Raw genomic sequence first — 21,645 nt, forward strand, 5'->3', positions numbered from 1 at the left:
TGCTCTCTCTCTCTCTGTCTTTTAAAGTACGACACTCTTTCTGAGTGACCTAAGCAACATTTACAAATGCCTCTCTATTCTAAAGCAAATTTTCAAATGCCTTTCTATTCGTCACAAGATGCGAGCAGTCACTCAAGCGCGAGTATTTCGCAAGAAACAGCTGGGCGATCAATCTTCTCCCCGTTTTCCTACCCTTTAATCGTCGCTTTTCACACAGCTGGCACCAGGTCTCAGCCGTTGCCTGGCAAATTCGAAACACCTACACTAAATAACATGCGAACACAGTGAGCGTGCACCTTCTCTTCAGCCGCGAATTCCGGTTGCAGAGCGGCATCAACTCATACGCTACGTCGGACCCAAAACCTGCTGGTCAATACAGGTACGCTTTTTCTCCCCTTCAATCCCTGAACACGCACACTCAGAAGCATAAACGAAACCAGGGGCGGTATTCTCAAGTTTTGTCCCTTTTGCGTCCCTTTCAAAAGTGTCCCTTTTGGCGAGCCCTCATTGGCTAAAAGCAAACAACCGGAAGTGACATAGCGCAAGAGCGGCAAACCTACTGCCAACGCCCACTGCTTAACCGGAAGTACGTCACGATAAAAGGGACGAAAAAGGGACGTTTTCAAAAGGGACAGTTACGAGAATACCGCCCCTGGTGCGATGTTGGCTGATTCTAATTACAAAGATGCGCCGGGGAATTCACTCGTCACTGTGTATATATTTACAAGTTGCTGAAAAAACCCGTATGCATGGCGCAAAGCACGCGCGCCAGTAGACACAGCGAGCGCTTCTATTTGAGAATTCACGAGCTCAGCTCGCACTCGTGGCTCGAAGCTTGGGAACACTTGAATACATCCCAGCCAACTGGCTTTTTTTTTTTTTTTGTCAATGCGTTCCAAAACCTCCTAGGCATTGGTGACTGTATTGTGCTTGCCCCGCCCGAAAGCACTACGCATCGCCAGGGCTCGCACCTACGACACCGGAAACAGCGGCAGACCGCTGAACTTTCGGAGAACGCGGGACGTACACCAGCACGTTCTAGGGACACAAGAAGATGCATCACGCGGTTCAACGAACAACTCGCGACGACCATCGTGGGTGTCGAAGAGGCCGACAGGCGCTTGTCAAAGACAAGTAAGCGCTGGTATGCGCAACGGGAGGGCCACTGCCCAGAAAGGTGGTGGCCCACTCTGTGCAATGCCAAAACATTGGCCCGCATGCCGGCCGAAAAAGACCGCTGCGTCAACAACACCGCGGCCTGCCTCATACCGCGACCGCGAGGCCTCGGGACAGAGGAATGTCCGCGCAAAATAACACCGCGCACAAACACGTCACGCACTCACACACACAGAGATACGCGACCGCCGACGGCGTTCCAGAGCGGCTGACATGCCCGCGGCCGTCTCGACACAGCTGGCGCGGGCCCGGGGTCTCTCGGTCAGCGGACGGCGCGGCCCACCACAATGACGCTAGCGACTCCCGGTCACGTGACAGCCTTTGGGACGGCGCAGGAACAGGCTCGGAATGCGGTCCATACGTACCCGGCCCGCGGCACGACCACGCAGTAAAGGTGCAGCCTCGCGTCGACGCTCATGCCGCCGACGCCGGGGTCCAGGACACGAGACGTGCGGCGGACGCGCGGACGGACTCCCGGTTCACGGGCCGCGCAGGGCCGAGCACGACGCACTCATTGCGTCAAACGCGGGGGCAATGCGGGCCGTTTAAAATAAGGGCCGCGACGCTATTTCGAGCCCCGGGACGACGGCGGGAGTGGCGGCGACCGACGTTTCGCCGCCGGAGCTGCTGGGTGCGCCCGGCGACCCGTCGCTGGGGAGGAGAAGGCGGCAACAGGCACGCGAGCCGCATCGCGCATGCGCCGCACGAAGCAGAGACCCGGGTCAGGATCCTCGCCCACGCGCGCTTCAAACCCCGAGCAACCCGCCGCCAGGGGCCGCCAGGGGCCGCCATGGTTGGTGTGCACCGGTGCCCGCGTCACGCGGGTTGGGCGAGAGGAAGAGAGCACAGGAAGCGGGCCTCGCTTCCGCGGAAGTGCCGCAGACGTCCTTACCGCTGTCCTCCCCCTTTCCTTCGTTTTTTTTTATTTTTTTATTGTAAGGTGCCCTTTGTTTTTGCGCGCCAGCTTTTCTTGGTCCGGCCGACGTCAAAGAAGCGAGCGCCCGTCAAGGGACTGAAAGTTTCTGGTGCAGCGCCCACGGGACGCTGCGTAGGGAAACGTGGATGAGTTCTTCCCTCCGCCTGCAGGTGTTATTAGAAGTCATCCTTCCACACAGCATCCTTCACCGTACATCCCCTCAACATAACTGCGGGCTTTCTGTATGTGTGGTACGACGTGGCGTCAATGGCTTCTGCGTTATTTTCGGGTTCCTCTCGCTTGTGTGCGCGCGTACTAAGTCTTCGTAATAAATAAATAAACATGGCTTGAACTGGCGTACCACTTAAAGCGACACATTCAGAAGCGTTTTGTTTTGGGAATAGCGCTGCTCAGCAAGTCATAAAGCAGCCAGAGAGAGAGAGAGAGAGCGTGTAGAACGGGACAGCTCGCTCGTACGGTCACATTTCGTGCAACGACATGCGCACACAGCACTCCGGCGCGCCTAAAAATGTCACCGACGCCAATACATACGCCCGGTTTCTAAGCTACAATTTTACTCCCAAGTTGCTCATCGCTTGGCTCAACTGCGAAGCTTCGTTTGGCACTGCAGCGCTGCTTTTTCACGTCGCGTATTTCACCGTCACTGATCTTATTCTCTTCCCCGCCAGCAGTCGAGCGTCTTCAGCCACTTCATTTGTAACGGGCTCTACGAATTACGGATTCATCATGGCACCCAGACGCGGACGACATGCCGCGCTCATAATAGCGTATACGGGATGCGTAATCCAGTTGGAAATTTCCTGGCGTTACTTCAAGACCGGGGAGCTAGCTAGCTGCCAGTTTGGCGGGCGCTGCGAGTTAGCCGGTCTCGAGACAATGCCTCGGGAAAATTACTTTCGCCGTCTTCAAGGCCACACCCAAAAAAAAACAAAGCCCTAGCAGGGCGCCGCGATAGCGCGTCAATCAGTGCCGCTATGCCGCCGACTTCGGCGTCCGGTCACACCACGTCAAGGCTGCTGCTGCGCGACGGGCGGGCGGCGCCGTTTTCAGAATTCCCGATGAGGGACCACCCGCTTCCCACGCCTCCTCATCGGCTAAAAACGGCGCCTGTCATCCCGCTAGCCCGTTAGCAACAGTGGGCCAAATGAATGATTAGAAAACAAAAAGAAAGAGAACAACTGCAGCCCTGCGCATCGCTTCTTTTGTTTTGCGTTGTTTGCCTCCTTTGAGAGCGGAATACATAAAAAAATGGAGCAGCTTGCACTAGTGGTGCAAGACTGGAGATTCAGCAGAGCTTGCGGCCCCTCTGCCTTCGTCGGAGACCCGGCTGCTGCACCTGACATTTATTTCCGAACTTGCCGCTGGAAGTTCTCCATGACTGGCAGGCCCGGATCGTTTTGTCCGCAGCCTTTCACATCTCTCCGAAAGTGGACCGCGTTAGCACGCGCTAGAACCCACGGCAGCGGGATTCCTGATCTCGGCAACTGTGCCCTCTACTCCGGACGCGAAAGCGCGTGAACTGGCGAGGAGAACAGCACGCGAGAAATCACGAGAAAAGTGTTGGTTGCTTTATTTGACTATTTACACGGAATCGGCCTGGCAGAGACAATTTAGAACTTTACGTGTGAGATCGTGTGGACTTTTAAGTCACCACGCAAAGCTTCGTGTTCACTTTTTCTTTTAATCTCTTCTTTTCCCCTCTTTCTTCTGTCCTACTTCTTTTAGGGCCTTTACTCCCTTCTCCCCATCCCCGCAGAGTAGCATGTAGGCGGGAACATGCCGGCAAACCTCTCCGCTTTCATCTAAGAGCTCTCTCTCTCTCTCTCTCTCTCTCTCTCTCTATATATATATATATATATATATATATATATATATATATATATATATATATATATATATATATATATATATATATATATATATATATATATATACCAACGCTGAGCAGAGTGTCTTCGAAGGTCGACTTGACCGACGCCGGGCGCTCCCCCACGAGGCGCACACTCCCGTGCCCTCGGCATTTTTTCCTGGTTTTCTTTTGCGAGCTCTTCACGTGGCGCAACGCCCACGCGCAAGCCTGGACGACGCCGGGCGCTGCTCACGAGGAGCAAGCTACGTACGCTCGGCTGGGCTGAGTTTTCTGGTAACGTACGACGGAGGAACTATAAAAGCGTAAACAGCTCTTAAATAGCTGATAACTAAATAGCTTTTAGTCTATCTGCACACGCTGCTATACTATTTTAGGGCTACTGCATGCTTAAACCCAAAAACGCACAGCTGTCCTCCGACTCAGCCGCACAAACGTATAAGCTAAATTTAGTAACAAAAGCCTGACCAGGGCTAGTTGGTTGAACACTGCGCTAAATTGAAATTACGAAGACGAAGGACGGCGGAACACACTTACGAAAGCGCAACTTATGTTGCGCTTTCGTAAGTGTGTTCCGCCGTCCTTCGTCTTCGTAGTTTCAATTTAGCGCAGTGTTTTTGCAAGAAATAATGTACCAACTAGCCCAGAAGCGAGCTCTCATTGGTTGAACATACTGAAAAATTTGAGGCGCTAAGCAACGGGGACTTGTGGCGCCTTGTCTGTGTCTACGCGCGTGTTTCTTTTGGTCCCCGTTGTTTAGCGCCTCAAATTATTGTTTAACGCCTCAAATTCAAATTTAGTATACTTTTAATGCGAAAGCATTACGTCGCATGAAATAAAGAACTCGGAGTTGCCCCCATCAGATGGTTAGAAAAATCCACGTGCGCGAGCCGTCCCGCTGCACGGACGGGAATCGAACCCATGGACGCGCGCTGACGGGCAAGTGACCTCACTACTAAACAACGCCGAGGCCAAATATAAAACACGGCCTTCGAGGTACTTTAAATATGAGTGAAAAATGTACTAACGGGCGAAGTAAAAGTAAAACGGTCCCGAACTCCTGGCGGCTTCATAGTATGTGCTTTGAAAAGGTGCCACAAGGAGAAATAAAACGCGCCTCTCGTGGCGTCATACAGCGAGGGGAAGCCACACTACTTTCCCGTTCAGAGCACGTAAGTAATATTAAATGCCCCGGGGCATTTTTCCTTTTTGGAAGCGAAGCGAGTGTAAATCTCTTGGTCTTGTGTTAAACGCAATATCCATGCCTCGCAGTGAAGCTACCTAAATCTTGGCTAGACAAACGCGAAGTCGGCTGTAAAAAAATGTGCTAGGGAGGGCGTCCTCGTAACATGCCTCATCGACCGAAAACCCCACGCCAACCTGGCTTTGTCACCGGCAGCCGCTGTTCCGCTTTCTCAGCCGTTCTCCGAATCGCTTTATTGTTGGGTAACGGCACGCTCTTATGTAAGAGCAATATCGATTCTGAACGCGCAACGCTATTGTTATTTTAAGGTGCAGCCCATGACGACCTCGCAAAGGCCGCATGAGCGACACCATTGCGTTTTCTTTGTTTACTCCATTCTCAAATGATCAACCTGTTGGTCCCAAGCGCTGTTAGAACCACAAATTTATAGAACATACCGCGAAACGCCAGGAATGTCGCAAAGTTACTTCTGTTAGGAAATTACAGGCGTTGTTGTACCTGCACCGTACCTCTGAGTGCTGTACCTTCAAGCCGAAGCGATGGTTAAGAGGTACAGCCAGTACAGCACTCGCGTTGCATGCGGGATGTACCGAATTCTAATGCGCGTACCGCGTACCGCCGGGAACCCACCTGGTTCTTCTTTACTGTGTAGAGACATCCCTGGTCGAGTGTGGACCCTCGAAAGAGCGAAATTCACGCCTGGAAAGCTGCCTTTATCCTTGAAAGGGGCTCCTGGCCTTTGTCCATCTGGCGCCCCCCCCCCCCCCCTCCCCCCCGTTTTTTACAACACCGCATTGCCGGGGCGTGAGAGTCTGGCGGCATGTCCTGCCACAGCCGGTTACCGAGTTGAGCGTCCACCGTGACTGTGGAAGTCACCATTTGTATTCGTGTGCCCTGGTGGCGCCGGGCACGTACCGGTAAAATAGGTACAACCGACTCCCCGGCCAGGCGCTCGGCCCTTGCGTGGGACTACAACCCTTGGAAGTTGATTCGGCTTTCCCGAGAAATCGCCCCTATAGAATGGGGTGGCTGCAAAAATGCAATTTTTCTGTTTTTGTTTTTTCTTTAGTTCGCATTCTTTCGTGGCTTTGTGTTTTTAAGTATGGCGAACTAACTTACCTACGTTGAACTTTTGCTAGTTCATTTAACCCCGCCACAAGCAGCGTAAAATGAAAAAAAGAAAACGATCCCAAGTAGAAGCTGAAAAGCGATGCAGCAGCTAAATACACCCTTTTTTTTTTTCGGATTCTGCTTTTCTGAGCATTTAGAGATGAACCAAGCAACTTTACACTAATCTTGACCAACTAGCTCAACAAGGCACCCGCCTATGTGCCTAGTAGCCAAGTAGAAGCTGAAAAGCAATGCAGCAGCTAAATACACCCTTTTTTTTTCGGATTCTGCTTTTCTGAGCATTTAGAGATGAACCAAGCAACTTTACACTAATCTTGACCAACTAGCTCAACAAGGCACCCGCCTATGTGCCTAGCTCGCCGCCCATGCTGAGAATACGACACGAGCTGCACTCTGTACAGCCGGGCGAACACGTAAGCACAAGAAAATAAAACCTAGAACAATGTAGTCGCCTGGGCGTAATGTGACATTCAGCAGGGGAACTTATTAATGTTTGGACGTTGCTGTAGCTGGTGCTAGTACCGGCATCGAGCGCCTCGAAAAGCGGTCGGTTTTGCTCGGATTTGACGACGACGTAATAGTTTCTAAAAGACTCATTTGTATGCTTCAATGTCACCCCAGCTCTCACACAAGGCGCCCATCGCCACTGAAGCAAGCAGCCAGAACTCATTCACTTGCCCTCACTTAGTTTGCGTTTAGTTTGCATTCAGATTCCTGGCCGATCTTCTGGGAGGGTAGGGGCCACCGAAGTGTCGTGTTTATACGAACAACCGCACCGAAAAACACCAAAGAATTTTTTGTGCTTACTTGCTCCCAACAAACTTACTTTTGTTTTACACTCACTCCCACGGTGGCCACCTGCATGAAGATGGCTTTCCCTTATATTGTGTATGCTTGCAGTGAAGCACCCTCTACAGGCTACCTGTCCAAAACGCGCACGCCCTCTAAAGGCGTCGTCGCTACGGGTGGTAACCAAGGCCGCTACCTCTGTTGCCTGAGGTAGGCGGCGTTGTTGGCGGCGTCCGTCGCCATGTCGGCGGGCAGGTACAGGGGCAGCTGGTCGGGGTGCCCCGAGGGTGACTCCGGCGTCGACACCAGGTGCGGCCGCTGGGCCTCGTACAGGGTCACTCGCACGCGCCACGCCTCCTCCGCCTCCTCGCCCTTCCTGGGAACGAGAACGACCCGTAGAATTGTGAAGCCAAGTAAAAGCTGAATAATTTATACCGTAAGTCACCTTGTGGTCACACACTACAAAGAGAGAGAGAAAGCTTTATAGAACACAGAAGATGTTGGTCTCACTGACGGCAGGGTCTGATACCTCAGACGGGGACGAATGCAGTAAGGGGTAACAAAAAGCGATACATAAGGTAAATGACAAAAAATAGGATGATAAAATAAAAACTCACAATGACAGGAGAAAAAAAAGATTACAGGACCTGAAGGATTGCCCATTCCCGAAGCATACAACTTGAAACAGCTTTTGTAAGAAACAGTTTTAACTCAGCTGCATTATTTATTTGTTTGTTTGTTTGTTTGTCTGTTTATTTATTTATTTATTTATTTACTGGGCGTGAGCGAGTGTGCAGGCAATTGACTGATTCATTCATTCATTCATTCATTTATTGATTGAGTGAGTGAGTGAGTGAGTGAGTGAGTGAGTGAGTGAGTGAGTGAGTGAGTGAGTGAGTGAGTGAGTGAGTGAGTGAGTGAGTGAGTGAGTGAGTGAGTGAGTGAGTGAGTGAGTGAGTGAGTGAGTGAGTGAGTGAGTGAGTGAGTGAGTGAGTGAGTGAGTGAGTGAGTGAGTGAGTGAGTGAGTGAGTGAGTGAGTGAGTGAGTGAGTGAGTGAGTGAGTGAGTGAGTGAGTGAGTGAGTGAGTGAGTGAGTGAGTGAGTGAGTGAGTGAGTGAGTGAGTGAGTGAGTGAGTGAGTGAGTGAGTGAGTGAGTGAGTGAGTGAGTGAGTGAGTGAGTGAGTGAGTGAGTGAGTGAGTGAGTGAGTGAGTGAGTGAGTGAGTGAGTGAGTGAGTGAGTGAGTGAGTGAGTGAGTGAGTGAGTGAGTGAGTGAGTGAGTGAGTGAGTGAGTGAGTGAGTGAGTGAGTGAGTGAGTGAGCAGCAAACCAACAAATGAAAGAGCGTTCGCTGTAGAGATATTTCAGGCAGGTAAAAAGAACAGCGTACACCGGTGGCCGGGATTTCTCTTGCGGCTTATGGCTTGATTATTAACGAATACTTTCAAGGCAAACCAACTTTGCAATCCCTAATAACACGAACTGTCGCAAAAACTGGCGTATTACGCGTCACAAACGGCGAAGACCGAGGAGGCATAACTAGAAACAGACGCAAAAAATAAACTACCACCACCGAAAATCGACGCTTGTCTCACGAAAGATAAACGAAAAAAGATAACGAAGAACAAAGTTCCATCCTAGCCCAGTATAGTCAAACCCAATTATAACAAACCCGGATAGAGCAAATTATGCTATATATCGAACAAAGAGAGATCAGTTACGAGAATACACGCGAAACATATTCTTTATAACGAAGTTCACATCTGATATATCGAACTCGGCGCGCCTAGAATTGCCGCCAAAATGCAAGGTCTCGGAGCGGCGGTCGAGATGTTGACTGGCTGCGATGGAGATGTTGAGCCTCCCATGGAGCGACGTGACTCCCGGCACTTTCCGTAACTGTTAATGACGCGACAGACTCACGATTAAATCTTCCCAGTCAGCGAGTCCGGACCAAGATGGAAGCATCGGCGAGCTGTTTGAAGAGCCCGCCAACGTTCCCGATGTTGTGCTGAAAGGAGTGCCCTTAGAGGATTGCCTGAGTGTCGACGACGACGTTGCCCTCACTATGAGCCCCTCGGACGCCGACACCGTCATCGATGTCATGGCTGCTGGCGCTGCTGGAAGCACCGAAGAGGCGGGGGATGTCGCGAGTGGAAGCCGTCCGATGCTTAATGAAGTGCCTTCGGCAGTCAATGTGCTCCACCAATATTGCTTCGATATTGATAGACACAGACTGCAACTGATGCAAATGATGTCTCATGTAGAGAATGCTGTGCTAGTTGACGCCGCCAAAACGAAAGTGAAAACAACAATCACCGCTTTTTGGGAAAGTAGGTAGTTACAGCGCAAATGTGCTCCACCAATATTGCTTCGATATTGATAGACACAGACTGCAACTGATGCAAATGATGTCTCATGTAGAGAATGCTGTGCTAGTTGACGCCGCCAAAACGAAAGTGAAAACAAGAATCACCGCTTTTTGGGAAAGTAGGTAGTTACAGCGCAAAGTAGCTTTATTGCTTGAATAAAGATAGCTTTTTGTATGTTAATGGTATACTTTATTATGTTCGTTTCTGCATGCGGGGATGGCAGGAGGAGGGGGGGTGGGGGTAGGGGGTCGCACGTACTGCGAACTCGTAACAAAAAACTAGTTGTATGCGGGTTCGGCTATTTCGAACTATTGGATATATCGAACTAATCGTGGTGCATATTGCAGTTTGCTATAACCGGGTTTGACTACCGGTGACCGAAATAAAATTAAAAAAAAAAAAAAACGAACGCCCGTCTTTTAAAAGCGTGCGAATTTCGACACAGCAGTAAGCCGGCTCGAAACGGATAGCAACAGCCTGCAGCGGTACGTAAAGACTGCGCGCAAGTCCGTGCTCCGCTCGAAAATGGGCGGTGCCCAGTGCCTCGCGTTACGTGTCAACAAATCAGAGAAGAGAAAAAGGGAGCCGCTTCCTCACTGCCAGCCTCCTGCCACCATCCCAGGGGGTAAGGTCAGGGCCAGCGAAGCGCTGTGCACAGCCGACGCCTCTCTCCCCCAGCGAGCTGTGAGGCCGTCGACGCTCAAGGCCGCGAAAGACGTGAGTCACGCGAAGGTATGCGCACTAACGCAGTAGGTATATCAGGCAGCGGTGACTGATTGCAACTTCCGCCGCTAATAACATAATTAAGTCACGTCGCAAAATACCTTCGTTAACAATACGAGTCCCGACCAGATAAGAATTCCTCCAAGCGACGGTGCCAGCATGCATTTAAAGAAGAGGATAAAAATCCGCGCAAGTGCAGGGCAACATAGGAGCTCAGCTATTCATCCAAACGAAGTGCCAACACACGCAAAATTGAAAAATACTGTTTCTTGAGCTCCAATAATTCCGCGCTATTGGTATACTTGGAAAGCCACATTTCCCAACTTTATTTTTGTAACTGAGCTGCGCGTAATTTTACGCGCATGGAAAGAAATCGCGCTATTTGTGTGTTCTGATCCGTATTTTTGTGGCGCGCGCTTCCTTCGTCCATGACTGTACGCATACACCGGCTAGCCTCAGCGAGCACCCGGCTTGTTCGGATTTCCCGTTTTATTGCCGTTGTCGCTGAATTTCGTGTACGCCGCATACGCAACGCACTTGCGATGCACAAGATAGAAAACTCATTTCCCGTACATATTTAAAGCGCTCTATATACACCTTCCGGGAAAGGGCTTTCGCAAAGAACGCCCCTCAGAAACACAGGTACACACGTTGGAGATTTAAAGCGCGGACTTCCCAAGCGAAGAAGAAAAAAAAAAAACCTAGAGACAGAGAAAGGGGCGGAAAAAATAGGATCATCAAATATCGCTTCATGACGGGTGTCAGTTGCAGGTGACATGTCCATGTTTATGCCGCAACATTTCGGAAAAGGCGCACCCTCCACACGCGGGAAATAACACTACTCGGAAATGCGCGCAAGTCGCGGCAAGGGAGTGTCGCTTCACGCTCGAGCCTCTGCCATCCCCCCTTGCACTTCCTTGTAGCGACGCACAGCACATAAAAAGCAACAGGCAGCGTGCGGCTGGGAAGAGCCCTTGGATAACGAAGTATATGGTGTTGGCGCTATACCGTTGTTTATGGCTTTATAGCTTTCTGCTTGAGCCGCCGAGTCCGTTGTTTGGCTTCTATATATAACGTTTTATAGCGAAACATATTTTTGGGAACAGCGGTAGGTTTGCCGTGTTGATCTTGTAGCGTCCGTTTCTTGGCGTAACTCTTTTTGGCGTCAGTGTTTAAGTGATTGGGCCTTTCTGTATGGACTCAACGTAGAAACCCCATTATCCACCTATAACGCTTGACGCTAAGCACTTCCTCTGCGCGACAAAATCCTATTAACGAAAACGCCTACCGGGCCTTCATTTTTCACACAAGCCCCGTTATATTAGCACCGGAAAAGATGCCTTCCTAGCAATGCGTTGCGTACAGTGGTGAAGGCACCTTTGAAGGGGCTCGGTGTATAGCGCTTTATAGCGATACGCACGATCTCAGGACCTTCCTACTTTGATATCAGGGTGCTTAAATTGCCCCCGAAAAAATGCATTCCCAGGATTAAATGTGTGCATAGTAGTGAAGCCTACTTTAAAGGGGGTCTGTGTACAACAAAGCCGCTTACGCATTTTTACAGACAATTACCACTTCTGAGGGAATTTCTGCAATTCGCCTTTTACTTTGGCGTTCTGGCGTTGCTTTTTTTGAAGAACATTTGAGCCGATGCGCAAATACATAACACAGACTAGAGTCGACGTAAGTACACAACCTTCCTGGTTACATAACCGAGGGTTCTTTAAATTGAAAATACAAGTTCATTTTACCACTTCCCTGAACTTTTTTTAAACTAGATGCGGTGGATTTAATCTGTATTCCCTGTAAACAAACCAGTACGTATTTTTAATTAACGAAATACCCCTATCCTCAGTAATGCACTTACGTTTCGCCCTCCCTAAATGTGCTCGAGGTTTCCTCTACGTAACGTTGACGTATATGAGTTGGTGCTAGTAGTTCGGGGAGTTTTTTGCCGATTTATTTATACTCCGTCTTGATACACACTTGCAGAAGTGAGCGGTTCGGTTCCCGAACCTGCAACCGGCTTCGAAAAAGCGACGATCGAAAAAAGAAGTAACCCCAAAAAAAGTGACAAAAAAAAAACCTCTGCGCTGTTTGCAAAGACATTTATGTTCGTATATAACGTGGTAAGACGGACGGCTGCCACAAGCCTGTAGCAGGAGAGACGCTAATAGCGCCCATTCGACTGACAACTTGAACCACGGCACAGTGGCCGCCGGTAACTGTGGCACACCGTCGGGCTTAGGGCGGTTACGCTCACTCTATAGCTCGGGCCGAGTCCGCGCCGCTGATTGTTTCCCATTAGCCCGTGTGTCCTCATTCGCTCGGTCCAAGGACGTCGCCTCGGCGTAATTTGGGGGCGTGGAAACGAACTCGTCCCAGTCGCCAATACAGATTCACTTTACCAAACGAGACTAACCACTGCCAAGGGCGAGCACTATCTTTACGAGATCGAGTGCTTCGCATTTCCCGGGCAATCCTCTGGGAAGGAGACCTCGCTCCATCGGAAGGGCGTATCAGCACTCGACGACCGACGGCAGGAACGCGGGCCTCGTTACCTGGGCGGCGTCGGTCGCTCATTAGGCGCGCTCATCAGATAAGCGGGCGGCCGGGCGCGTGGCGCCGCGCAGTGCCCGCATCGCCAGGAAGTGTCACGCATGCGCCCGTCCGCACGTAAGCACGGGCGGCGATACACTATTCATGCGGCAGTGTCCTGTTCCGGGTTAAGCAAGCTCGGCGGGGCGCAGACACGCGAACGCGTTCGACCGTGCACCGTCGAGTGCATTGCGATGCAGGCAGGCACTGCGGGCGCCCCTCGCTTCACCCGTGGGTGAATAAAGGAAAACCGGAAGTCGAGCGAAGGGTGGAAGGCCCTGCCGAGCGCCCGACACGGCGGAAACGGGCCGCGAGCAGCCAGACACCGCCACCATGGGCGGGCACACAGAGGCACGGCGTGGAGAAAAAAACGGCCGCGCCGGGCGAATTCTCCCAAGTGAATCGCGATAACGGGGGCAAGCAAAGAAGAGATAACGCCCACTTCATACTTCGAGCGCGCGCCGGTGTCGTGTACAGTTACAGCAGCAACGCTGGAGCGCCGAGGTCGCGACAACGACAGGGCAGCCGAGGAGGGCGGCGAAGAAAAACCAGGTCGGCCGCAACTTTCCAGCGATACGAGCTGCTTTCGGACGGAGAAACGGCCCTCCAAAAAACCACAAACGAGGGAAAAGGAAAAAAAAAAAACGCAAAAAGGTGCTGTAGCACCCGAGTGAAACGAGTCGGTGTTGCGGCAACGACCGCGACAGGTTCGCTCGCATGCCGCGAGTGAAATTTCAGCCGCGGTGGCCGCGAATTCCAGAGCGGACGTTCAATCAAAAGCGCACAATACTCCCCGGCGCGAGCTGTTACTACGCCTTTTTTGATGAGCGTGATTAGTTCCGAACCGCATAGCGAGAACGTGACGCGCACCAAAATTTCTCCACATATCTATAGCAGTTCAAACGAGTGTGAATAGGCTTTCCGTGCCAATAGACAGCAACATGTGGTGCACGCATCACGATCACGTCCGACAAGTGGCGCCTTGTGTACTTCTTAAACACACCTTACAAACGTATATGCTAAATTTGAAAGGAACTGACGGTGTCATAGTAAATGGAATAGCGGACTTACATCGCAAGTTACCCTTAGATGTGTACAATGCGCGCGCTGCTGCAAATGGGTTGTGCTGGTGAGCGCGAAGGCCGTAGGTTTGATTCCCGGTAGCGGAGGTGATGTATAGCGAAAAAAATTAACGCTAGTTGGTGCGATTTTTAAAAGTAAAACCGCGGTCCACGAGCGAGTAAAAAATCCCTGCTCCTCGTGTTTCACCTGACACTACGTTACCAACCGTCCCGGATTTTGCGGGACTGTCCCGACGTTTTATAGTGTCCGGAGTCCCGCAGCGTCCCTGTCGGACAGCTATGTCTTGGATTTGTTCCGGTCCGTTTAGTTCAAAAATTTCCAAGGGATCCAATGCACGCCCAACAACGCGCGTCCCCCTACGGTAAACGCAGTTAGCACGAACTTGTACGGGCAGAGCTGCAGGTAAAAATGAACTTCCGCGTGAAGTGCGACAACTTTTGCGAGTACACATTCTCGAGCAAGAGCAAGTGTTGCGAGCAGCACGCAGCCAGCTGAAGTACCACTTCAAGAGGCCGCAACAACAAACAAACAATGGGTTTGTCGGGAAGGCACTGCAATAAAGAAAACAGGTTTCGCTACCCCCCCCCCCCCCCTACCCCGTCCTGACTTCCTTCATTGAAGAGCTGGTAACCCTACCCAGAGAGATGTGACAGCAAAAGCCCACAGAGCCCCCGATTTCACAGGGACTACTGAGGAATATCTTCATTTCAGTAAGCTAATACTCTGTAAGTACGCTAATAATAGTAGTTAGCTAATCGTAAGCTAATAACGCTATGACGGTGATTTTACATAATCCAGAAACCGTTAGCCTTCTCCCCTGCGAAGAAAAAAGCCGCGCTAGACACTTTTTTTCCGTCGGCGAAAATATAAAAAGAAAGAAAAACTTGCATTATTAAAAGCCAAGTAACTTACAGCAAGCAATGTTAAATTAATATTGATTTGATTTTTGATCGATTTGATTTTTTTTATTTCTTGGCAAAAACGATACATGCCCAACGATACATACTTTAGTCACGGAATCAAAGGGAAAATCGTGCAATATGCAAGGACACTGCCTCCGCACGTTTCGTGGCGTTCACCCTGCTGAGACCGGAGTACAGACCAAAAAAAGCTGAGGCTTTTTGGGTGTCTGTTCATCCTTACTTTCAGTTTCTTCGTATTCATCTCTAACACTGCGACAGTGCTTTCCGAGCACTGTTCCTGAAGCACGCTTCAAAGCAGTTCGCCGCGGCATCCGGACATTTAGTCGACGCGTGAACTGCGGACCAAAAACCAAGACCGGCAGACCCTAGTGGCAATCCAGCGTAGGCGAAGTCACACGCCGACTTCCACCCCGCCTTCAGCCTTCGAGTGAGCGAGCGTATACGGTGCGGTCCGACTGGGCCCTCCTGTTATATCTGCCAACGGACAACTCAAAACTGGCTTCGAGATGTTTCAGCTCAGGTCGTAAACAGCGTTCAAGAGCACAAGATATATGCAACGGGGTCACCTGCATTAGAAGCCTCTGTTGTGCCGTTTGTCACGGAGCGCGCGCTCTCATAAGGGTTGTCAGTCAATAATGCCTCGGAAAGCAAAGGGGAGAATGTGGTATACGGTCATTGCAAAAGATGAATTTTGAAAGACGGAAAGAAAGTGGAGTGGTTCCTGATCACACCCGGCGGGCAGTTTTTCTCCACTTTCTTTCTGTCTTTCAAAATTCATCTGTTGCAATGATCCTACCGCATTCTCCCCTTTGCTTTCCGAGGCATTATTGACTGCCAACCCTTATTTCTGTCTTAATTCAACGAGCCCCTCATTTCCCATTCTGGTTCGATATATATATATATATATATATATATATATATATATATATATATATATATATATATTGTGTAGTGTTAGAGAGAGAGAGAGACCGGAATCGGACAAGGTGCGCCTAAGTGCCTGCAACCCATGAGCCGTCGGGCGCACCTTGGCGGCGCACACCGCAGAAGTACCACTACACGGCGCAAGCCCGTTTGTTTCCCTAGCCGCAGTGCTTGGCAAACAACGTCGTGTGCAGATGGGGCTCTCAAAACGACGGGAGCCGCGCTCTTGGCAGCAGCAGCAGCAGCAGCAGGCAGCGCAGCAGATATCCGCTCACCGCGGAAGGACCCGCGCGGAGCATCAACAACCGGTGCGTCCGGATCCCGTAGCAGCAGCCGACGAGGGAAGAAGCCGCTCGGACATCGCAGTGCAGCGTCGTACACACGCGGAGACCGGCTGCCGCTGACCGGTCCCGCTCGGAATAAGCAGCGGCGCCCCGTCATTTAGAGAGAGCGGCGCGCGCACGCCTACAACGCCAGCGAAGCCGCGCTGGCTGGCATGCCAGCGAGCACGGTCGCGCACGGCTGTTTGAAGCCGAAGAGGCCGGGAGGCCGCTGCGATTCGCTTGCAGCTTCGGTCGCCGCCGCCTACTACCGGGTCACTCGCCAACGGTCCCCGGGGGAATTTCTCGAGCCTCGCGCTTTGATCGCTACAAGCACACAACCTGAGGATGCGACAAGAACGGAACTTATTCGAAGAATGATGCCATAGCTCATCCGAACGACGCCACATCGACGATGGATAGCGGTTTTTTGTTTTTACGATCGATACCTGCTCGAGTACAACTGCGAAACCTGTTTTTCCTGGTACCGATAAACGAGCGAGGTAATCATAATCCTCCCTGCTACCGAGAGTAGTCTCTCTGTACGTGGCTAGGCGGTGCAGGCAGAACTGCGCCATGGCGGGACAACGCGGAAAAGGAAGACGAATGGATGCGCTCGAGGAAACGGCGCTCGTTTTCGGCCGTTTCGCCCTCGTTAGTTCCCCCACTTAGCACAATTAAGACGAGTCGCCGCCCTATAGCGCCGCCACTCGCTTTGCTGGAAGAAGTATGCCTCACTCTCCTGGTTCGAACTTCGACCCCAGAGCTCTCATCGATACCACAACAAGTAGCGACAATTTTGACATTTGTTTTTCGGACCACTTGAAAAAACAGGCAAACCATCTTTTTTTCTTAAAAATAATAACTTAACAACAAACATCGCATAAAGTCGGATCTATTTTTGTTTCTCGATCGAAAGGACACCGACATTTGCCACATCAAGTGTATACGACAACTTATTGCTCCACTCTTCCACCTCAAAAGTATTTTAGACCCTGGACTTAGGTCTTTTGGAAAACGATAAAGTTTGTTCTCTCTCTCTACCCAAATATTATTCGCCGACCGGAAAGAGTTCACCGCTACTTAACAGACCTTAACAGGCGAGAAGTTAATCCGTTTGGTGCGGAATGAACCAAGCTACGAACACTATATAACGCGAGTATCAAGTTACAGAGAACAGCACAGCTGGTCCACCGGCGACCTTAACCTTCATGAGGCCCCCGGGGAGCGCTGGGGAACTGGAAACAGCCACCAGTACAGGACTGGCTGATGACGTGGCCGCGACAGAACTGCGCATGTGAAGCGTATAAATCCGGCCGGGACTCGGTACGCGCTACAGGCGTACAAGTAGCGGCTGTTACACCGGCTGTGCTGCTGCTGCCGGTGCCGGCGGCTCGTGCGCGCCGATCGAGTGACCTTGCGGGGGGCGCGGGCATCAAGGGCGGCCACAGACTCATTCGAGCCGCTCCCTGCGATGCGGAGGAGTCGTAAAAAGAAGGGGGCGCATTGCGCTGCATTGCGGGCTGCCCACGTTTGTTGTTCATTCTCACCGCTGCGTTTGTACTGCCGCTTTTCTTTCTTTCTTCTCTTTTTTGGAAGGTCAGTATCACCGTCCTGCGGCGACACGCCGCGTACACGCATTTACAAATGAAAGGTTGAGCAGGCGGTCCATTCAGTTTCGTTTTTTTTTTTCTATTTTCTGTTTCCTCTTTCCTGACTGAGCTGTTTGTTGAGTGTCGGGCGCTTGGTCTATGAACGTGGCCTCCACATATATATATTTGCTCACCTCTAGAGCCCGGCGAAAGCCATCATACAGGCGACGTTGCGTAAACAACCGAAAGCCGCGCCCTTTTTCCGAACTGCCGGTTAAAACCGCGGGGGAGCCGTTGCGTACGTGTCGGGCTCTCTTCGCTCGCGAGAGTAAACAGCGGGCTTTAAGCCCGATCTCAAAGCGGCGCGCGAAGGAGTCTTCCGGCCTTTCGGTAGAGTCTCTTCTTCGGCTTATCTCAACATGCCCGAGCCGCCGGCGAAAGGGGTCCGAACGGACAGCCAGGGAAAAAAAGCTAAGCACGATTGAAAGTTGGTCGAGTTGGTAATGCATCCCAGACAAAAAAGAAAACGCGGAAAAGATGACGACGCAGAATAAGAACAGGACGAGCAAGCAGTAAGAAAGAAAACACGAGATCGCTCCGTATGCATTACGCACATGACTGAACACGCGCCGAAAGACACAGAGCGTCACGGCTGGCGACGGAAATCGCGGATTTTTTCAAAGGAGAGGATTCAGCACTTTGCGTGACGGCGATAGAGGCCGTTCTCACAGCTACAGGTGCACGAAACGGGCCCTGTTCCACCTCTACTACACCTTTTTGCGGGCCAAACGCAGGCAGCTCGATGCGTGCAGGGGGTGGGAAGACTTCGAGGGGAAGAGGAGGAGAAGGATCTCGCATAGCGGACTCCCCCTCCGCCGCCACAGCAGCAGCTGTCAATGCACCAAGGATGGCATGCGGCAGCCGGCGGGATCGAGCCGCGATTTTCCGGTCCCGCATGCATGTATACGATGAGGACGGCGACGGTGTCCGATCTGCTCGCGTACAGGTGAATGATCCAGCGAGGGCGCGCGCGTATACGCAAGTGCGTTCACCTTGGCCGGCACGGCGGAGAAGAAGCCAGGCGCGCGCTCCCAGCTGCGTCTTCCGGCAAGCACCCAACCGCGCGCCGTGCGCTACGTCGGGTCCCGCGATGACAACGGGAGGCTCGCGCGACGGGGCCGGTGGGAAGAAACGCCAACGTTCACACATGTACAAAGGGGGACTACAAAAGAGAACGGCGCTATGCGGGTGTGTTAGAGGAACGAACACTCCGCTAACTCAATGGAATCCCGGCTTGAAGTCGCTGATTGTATGCGAATATGCGTACCTGCCCAGCCATTCAAACGTGCTTGTTTGCTGCAGGTCGAACGGCGCTTTCCTTAAACATATTTTTTGCCTCATTTCAGTTCAAATTCCCGGACTATGGCCAGGGGTCTCATACTCACATCAGTTTGAGAACGCAGTCACGAAATTAAGTCCCGTAAGGGCCGGGACGGCGAAGAAGGTTGACACGAAAGGAAGGGGAGGGGGGGGGGGGGTAACAAAATGTCACCTGACGCTGTTTATTTGAAAGCAACAAGTCCTTTCCCACATTTTGTAAATATGACGGGACATTTCCGAATGGAATTTGGCGTCAGAATTCCTTGGCTACGCGAGCAAGGCGCGCACTCACGCATTCGCTCTAAAAACAAACAAATAAGAATAACTTGACGCAGGCACTCACGAGCGGGCCGGGCTTATACGCGGCCGGGCCGCAATCGAAAGGCCCGTGGGACGCATGCGGCCCGCGAATCGCGTGTTCGATACCTCTGAACCGTCGTAAAAATAGTCACTGCGTGGAGCGGCCATTACAAATTTGACAGAACACCCGATATACCACCTTAATAGTGAGATAAGAAAGAAAAGCGAATTACCGTTTCACACAACTTGGCCGCTTTTTAAAAAAAATACCCCACCTTCCCGCGAGGGGAACCCTGTGGAGATGCGACGCATCTTGGGGGTTCACTTGGTGCTTCCGTTGGGTTGATTCTCTAATTGCGTGAAACGTGTGAGGAACGCGTATGATATATTCTTTATTTAACACGCGGCCTTGTCTTCAGTGGTGCTAGCATTCCTGTTATCACAGTGATCGGTGCTTGTTACGGTTGCGCGGGCGATAGCAGAATTGTTAGGCTCCATTCAACGCATCGATGGAAATCGGAACCGCGGTGCTGGAACGGCCGCGGCTATGACGCAACGTGGCGCGGCTATGACGCAACACAATCCAACACAATCCACTTTAATCCATTCCAATCCAAATCCAATCCAAGCCAAGCCAAGCCAAGCCAATCGAATCCAATCCAATGCCCTTCGCGAGAGAGTGTTCGCTATCGGAGAGGAGAGGGGGTGAGCGGCGGAGAGCGCAGCTCACGCGGCGAGGAGAATGAAGGGGGGGGGGGGGGGGGGGGGGGGGGGAACGGACAACAGCGTTGTATGGAGGGACAAGGCGAGCGAATGAGATGCAGTCGCATCTAAAAGAAAACCAGTTTTCTTTGGTAGCACGGATATATAACCAACTGATGAAATCTCAGCGAAGTTGTTGCCTGACACGCAAGAACAACATGCGGACGATGAAAAGGGCGAGTCTATATTTATTTGGGCTCTATTTCAACTCTTTGAGCTGTACACAGCCACATGCAAACTCTCCGCATGCATTTCATCTCAATTCGAAACCCGGCCCAGCTGAGGGCTCACATGGGATCCGGACCCCTGTGCTCGCACGCAGCAAACAGATAAGGAAAATAACATGTCTTCCGCTAGGCAGGCTCACCGTCAATGGAGTTATGCAGTCCCAGGGTACAAATCGCCAACTTTGTTGCTGCTCGTTATTGGTGACTTTTCAATGGTGTCGAAAATTAAGCAAAACCTGCGACGGTGCTCCTCGGTTGAAAGTACCATCAGTAATGCTCGCCATCAATATCATGGTATGCCAATCGTGTGTGCGCGAGAGAGGGAACGCTGAATTGTCTACTCACTCTGCCGCCCGCCCTACACCCGGCCTGTTCACCAGCCAACCAGCCAATCATCTATCCATCCAACCATCCATCCTTTGGCCCCGTAAAGGATGGAGGCTGTATACTAAGTTGTTCAAGAGGAGTACTTTCCGAGCCATTTCAATTGTTCGACCCTCCTGCAGTCATATAATGTTAATCCAGACAGTAGTATTAACTCTATGGTTAATCCGTGGGATGGGTGGTAACGCCGTTTTGCGGGTCTTGCACGTACAAAGCGCTTCTACTTTTCTGCGCTTTGTGACAAACGGCAGCGACGAAAGAAAACTCAGAGTTCATGTTCAGAAGCCCCACGCTTTAAACATGAGGGGGGGGGGGGGTAATAATACAGTGCAGTATGCCAGACGCTTCGCGCCTATAGGATCGATTGACTAGTCCTGCCAGAGGATATCATACACACCAAAATCTGAACGAGATAATTAAAATAAAAGGCAGTGACGGCGTATTGAGAGTTATCACTTTTCGACCGCTCTATAATTAAACGCCAATCATGAAGGAAGCTGGTAATTTGAAAGCCGCTTCTTTCATCGCAACACCCCTACCCCTCAACAACCTGCTCCCGTCGAACACCAAAATTAGTTTTTTCTGGTGCGTGCGTGCGTAGAGAGCTGTATATACATTAAACACGACACGATTTTTTTTTTTTTTTTCCTTTTCAGAAGAGTAGAAAGGTGTCGCCAAACAAGCGTCGCGAAGGCCTTCACTCCGCACAGCCGCGGAGCCCGGTGCAACGAAGACGCGCTCCAGCCAGCAGGCCAAGGGTTCGTGAAGAAGTCGCGCGGCGCAGCCCCGAGGCGGCGGCGGCAAGCAGTGAACTGTGTCGGCACGACCGGCTGACAGTGTGCCAAGGCTGTTTACCGACGCCCCGATGACAACGACGGCAAGGAGGCGACACCGCCTTCGCGCACACAACACGCACGCGGAACGCACACCGCGCAACGGAGCTGCTGGAAAGGGGCG

The 21,645-nt window shown here is 51.5% G+C and overlaps 1 protein-coding gene across 1 annotated transcript in view; it reads right to left on the reverse strand.

The window, feature by feature from the left end:
* Positions 1-21,645, reverse strand: part of LOC144159415 (uncharacterized) — a 113,089-nt gene that overhangs the window by 13,367 nt on the left and 78,077 nt on the right. Inside the window, exon 3 of the mRNA XM_077690888.1 lies at positions 7,301-7,480. Coding sequence (XP_077547014.1) covers positions 7,301-7,480 — 180 coding nt within the window. The remainder of the gene's footprint in view (positions 1-7,300; positions 7,481-21,645) is intronic.

This window comes from Haemaphysalis longicornis, unplaced genomic scaffold (genome assembly GCF_048455015.1).
Source record: "Haemaphysalis longicornis isolate Haplotype H1 unplaced genomic scaffold, Haemaphysalis longicornis Haplotype H1 scaffold_10, whole genome shotgun sequence".
NCBI lineage: Eukaryota > Metazoa > Arthropoda > Arachnida > Ixodida > Ixodidae > Haemaphysalis > Haemaphysalis longicornis.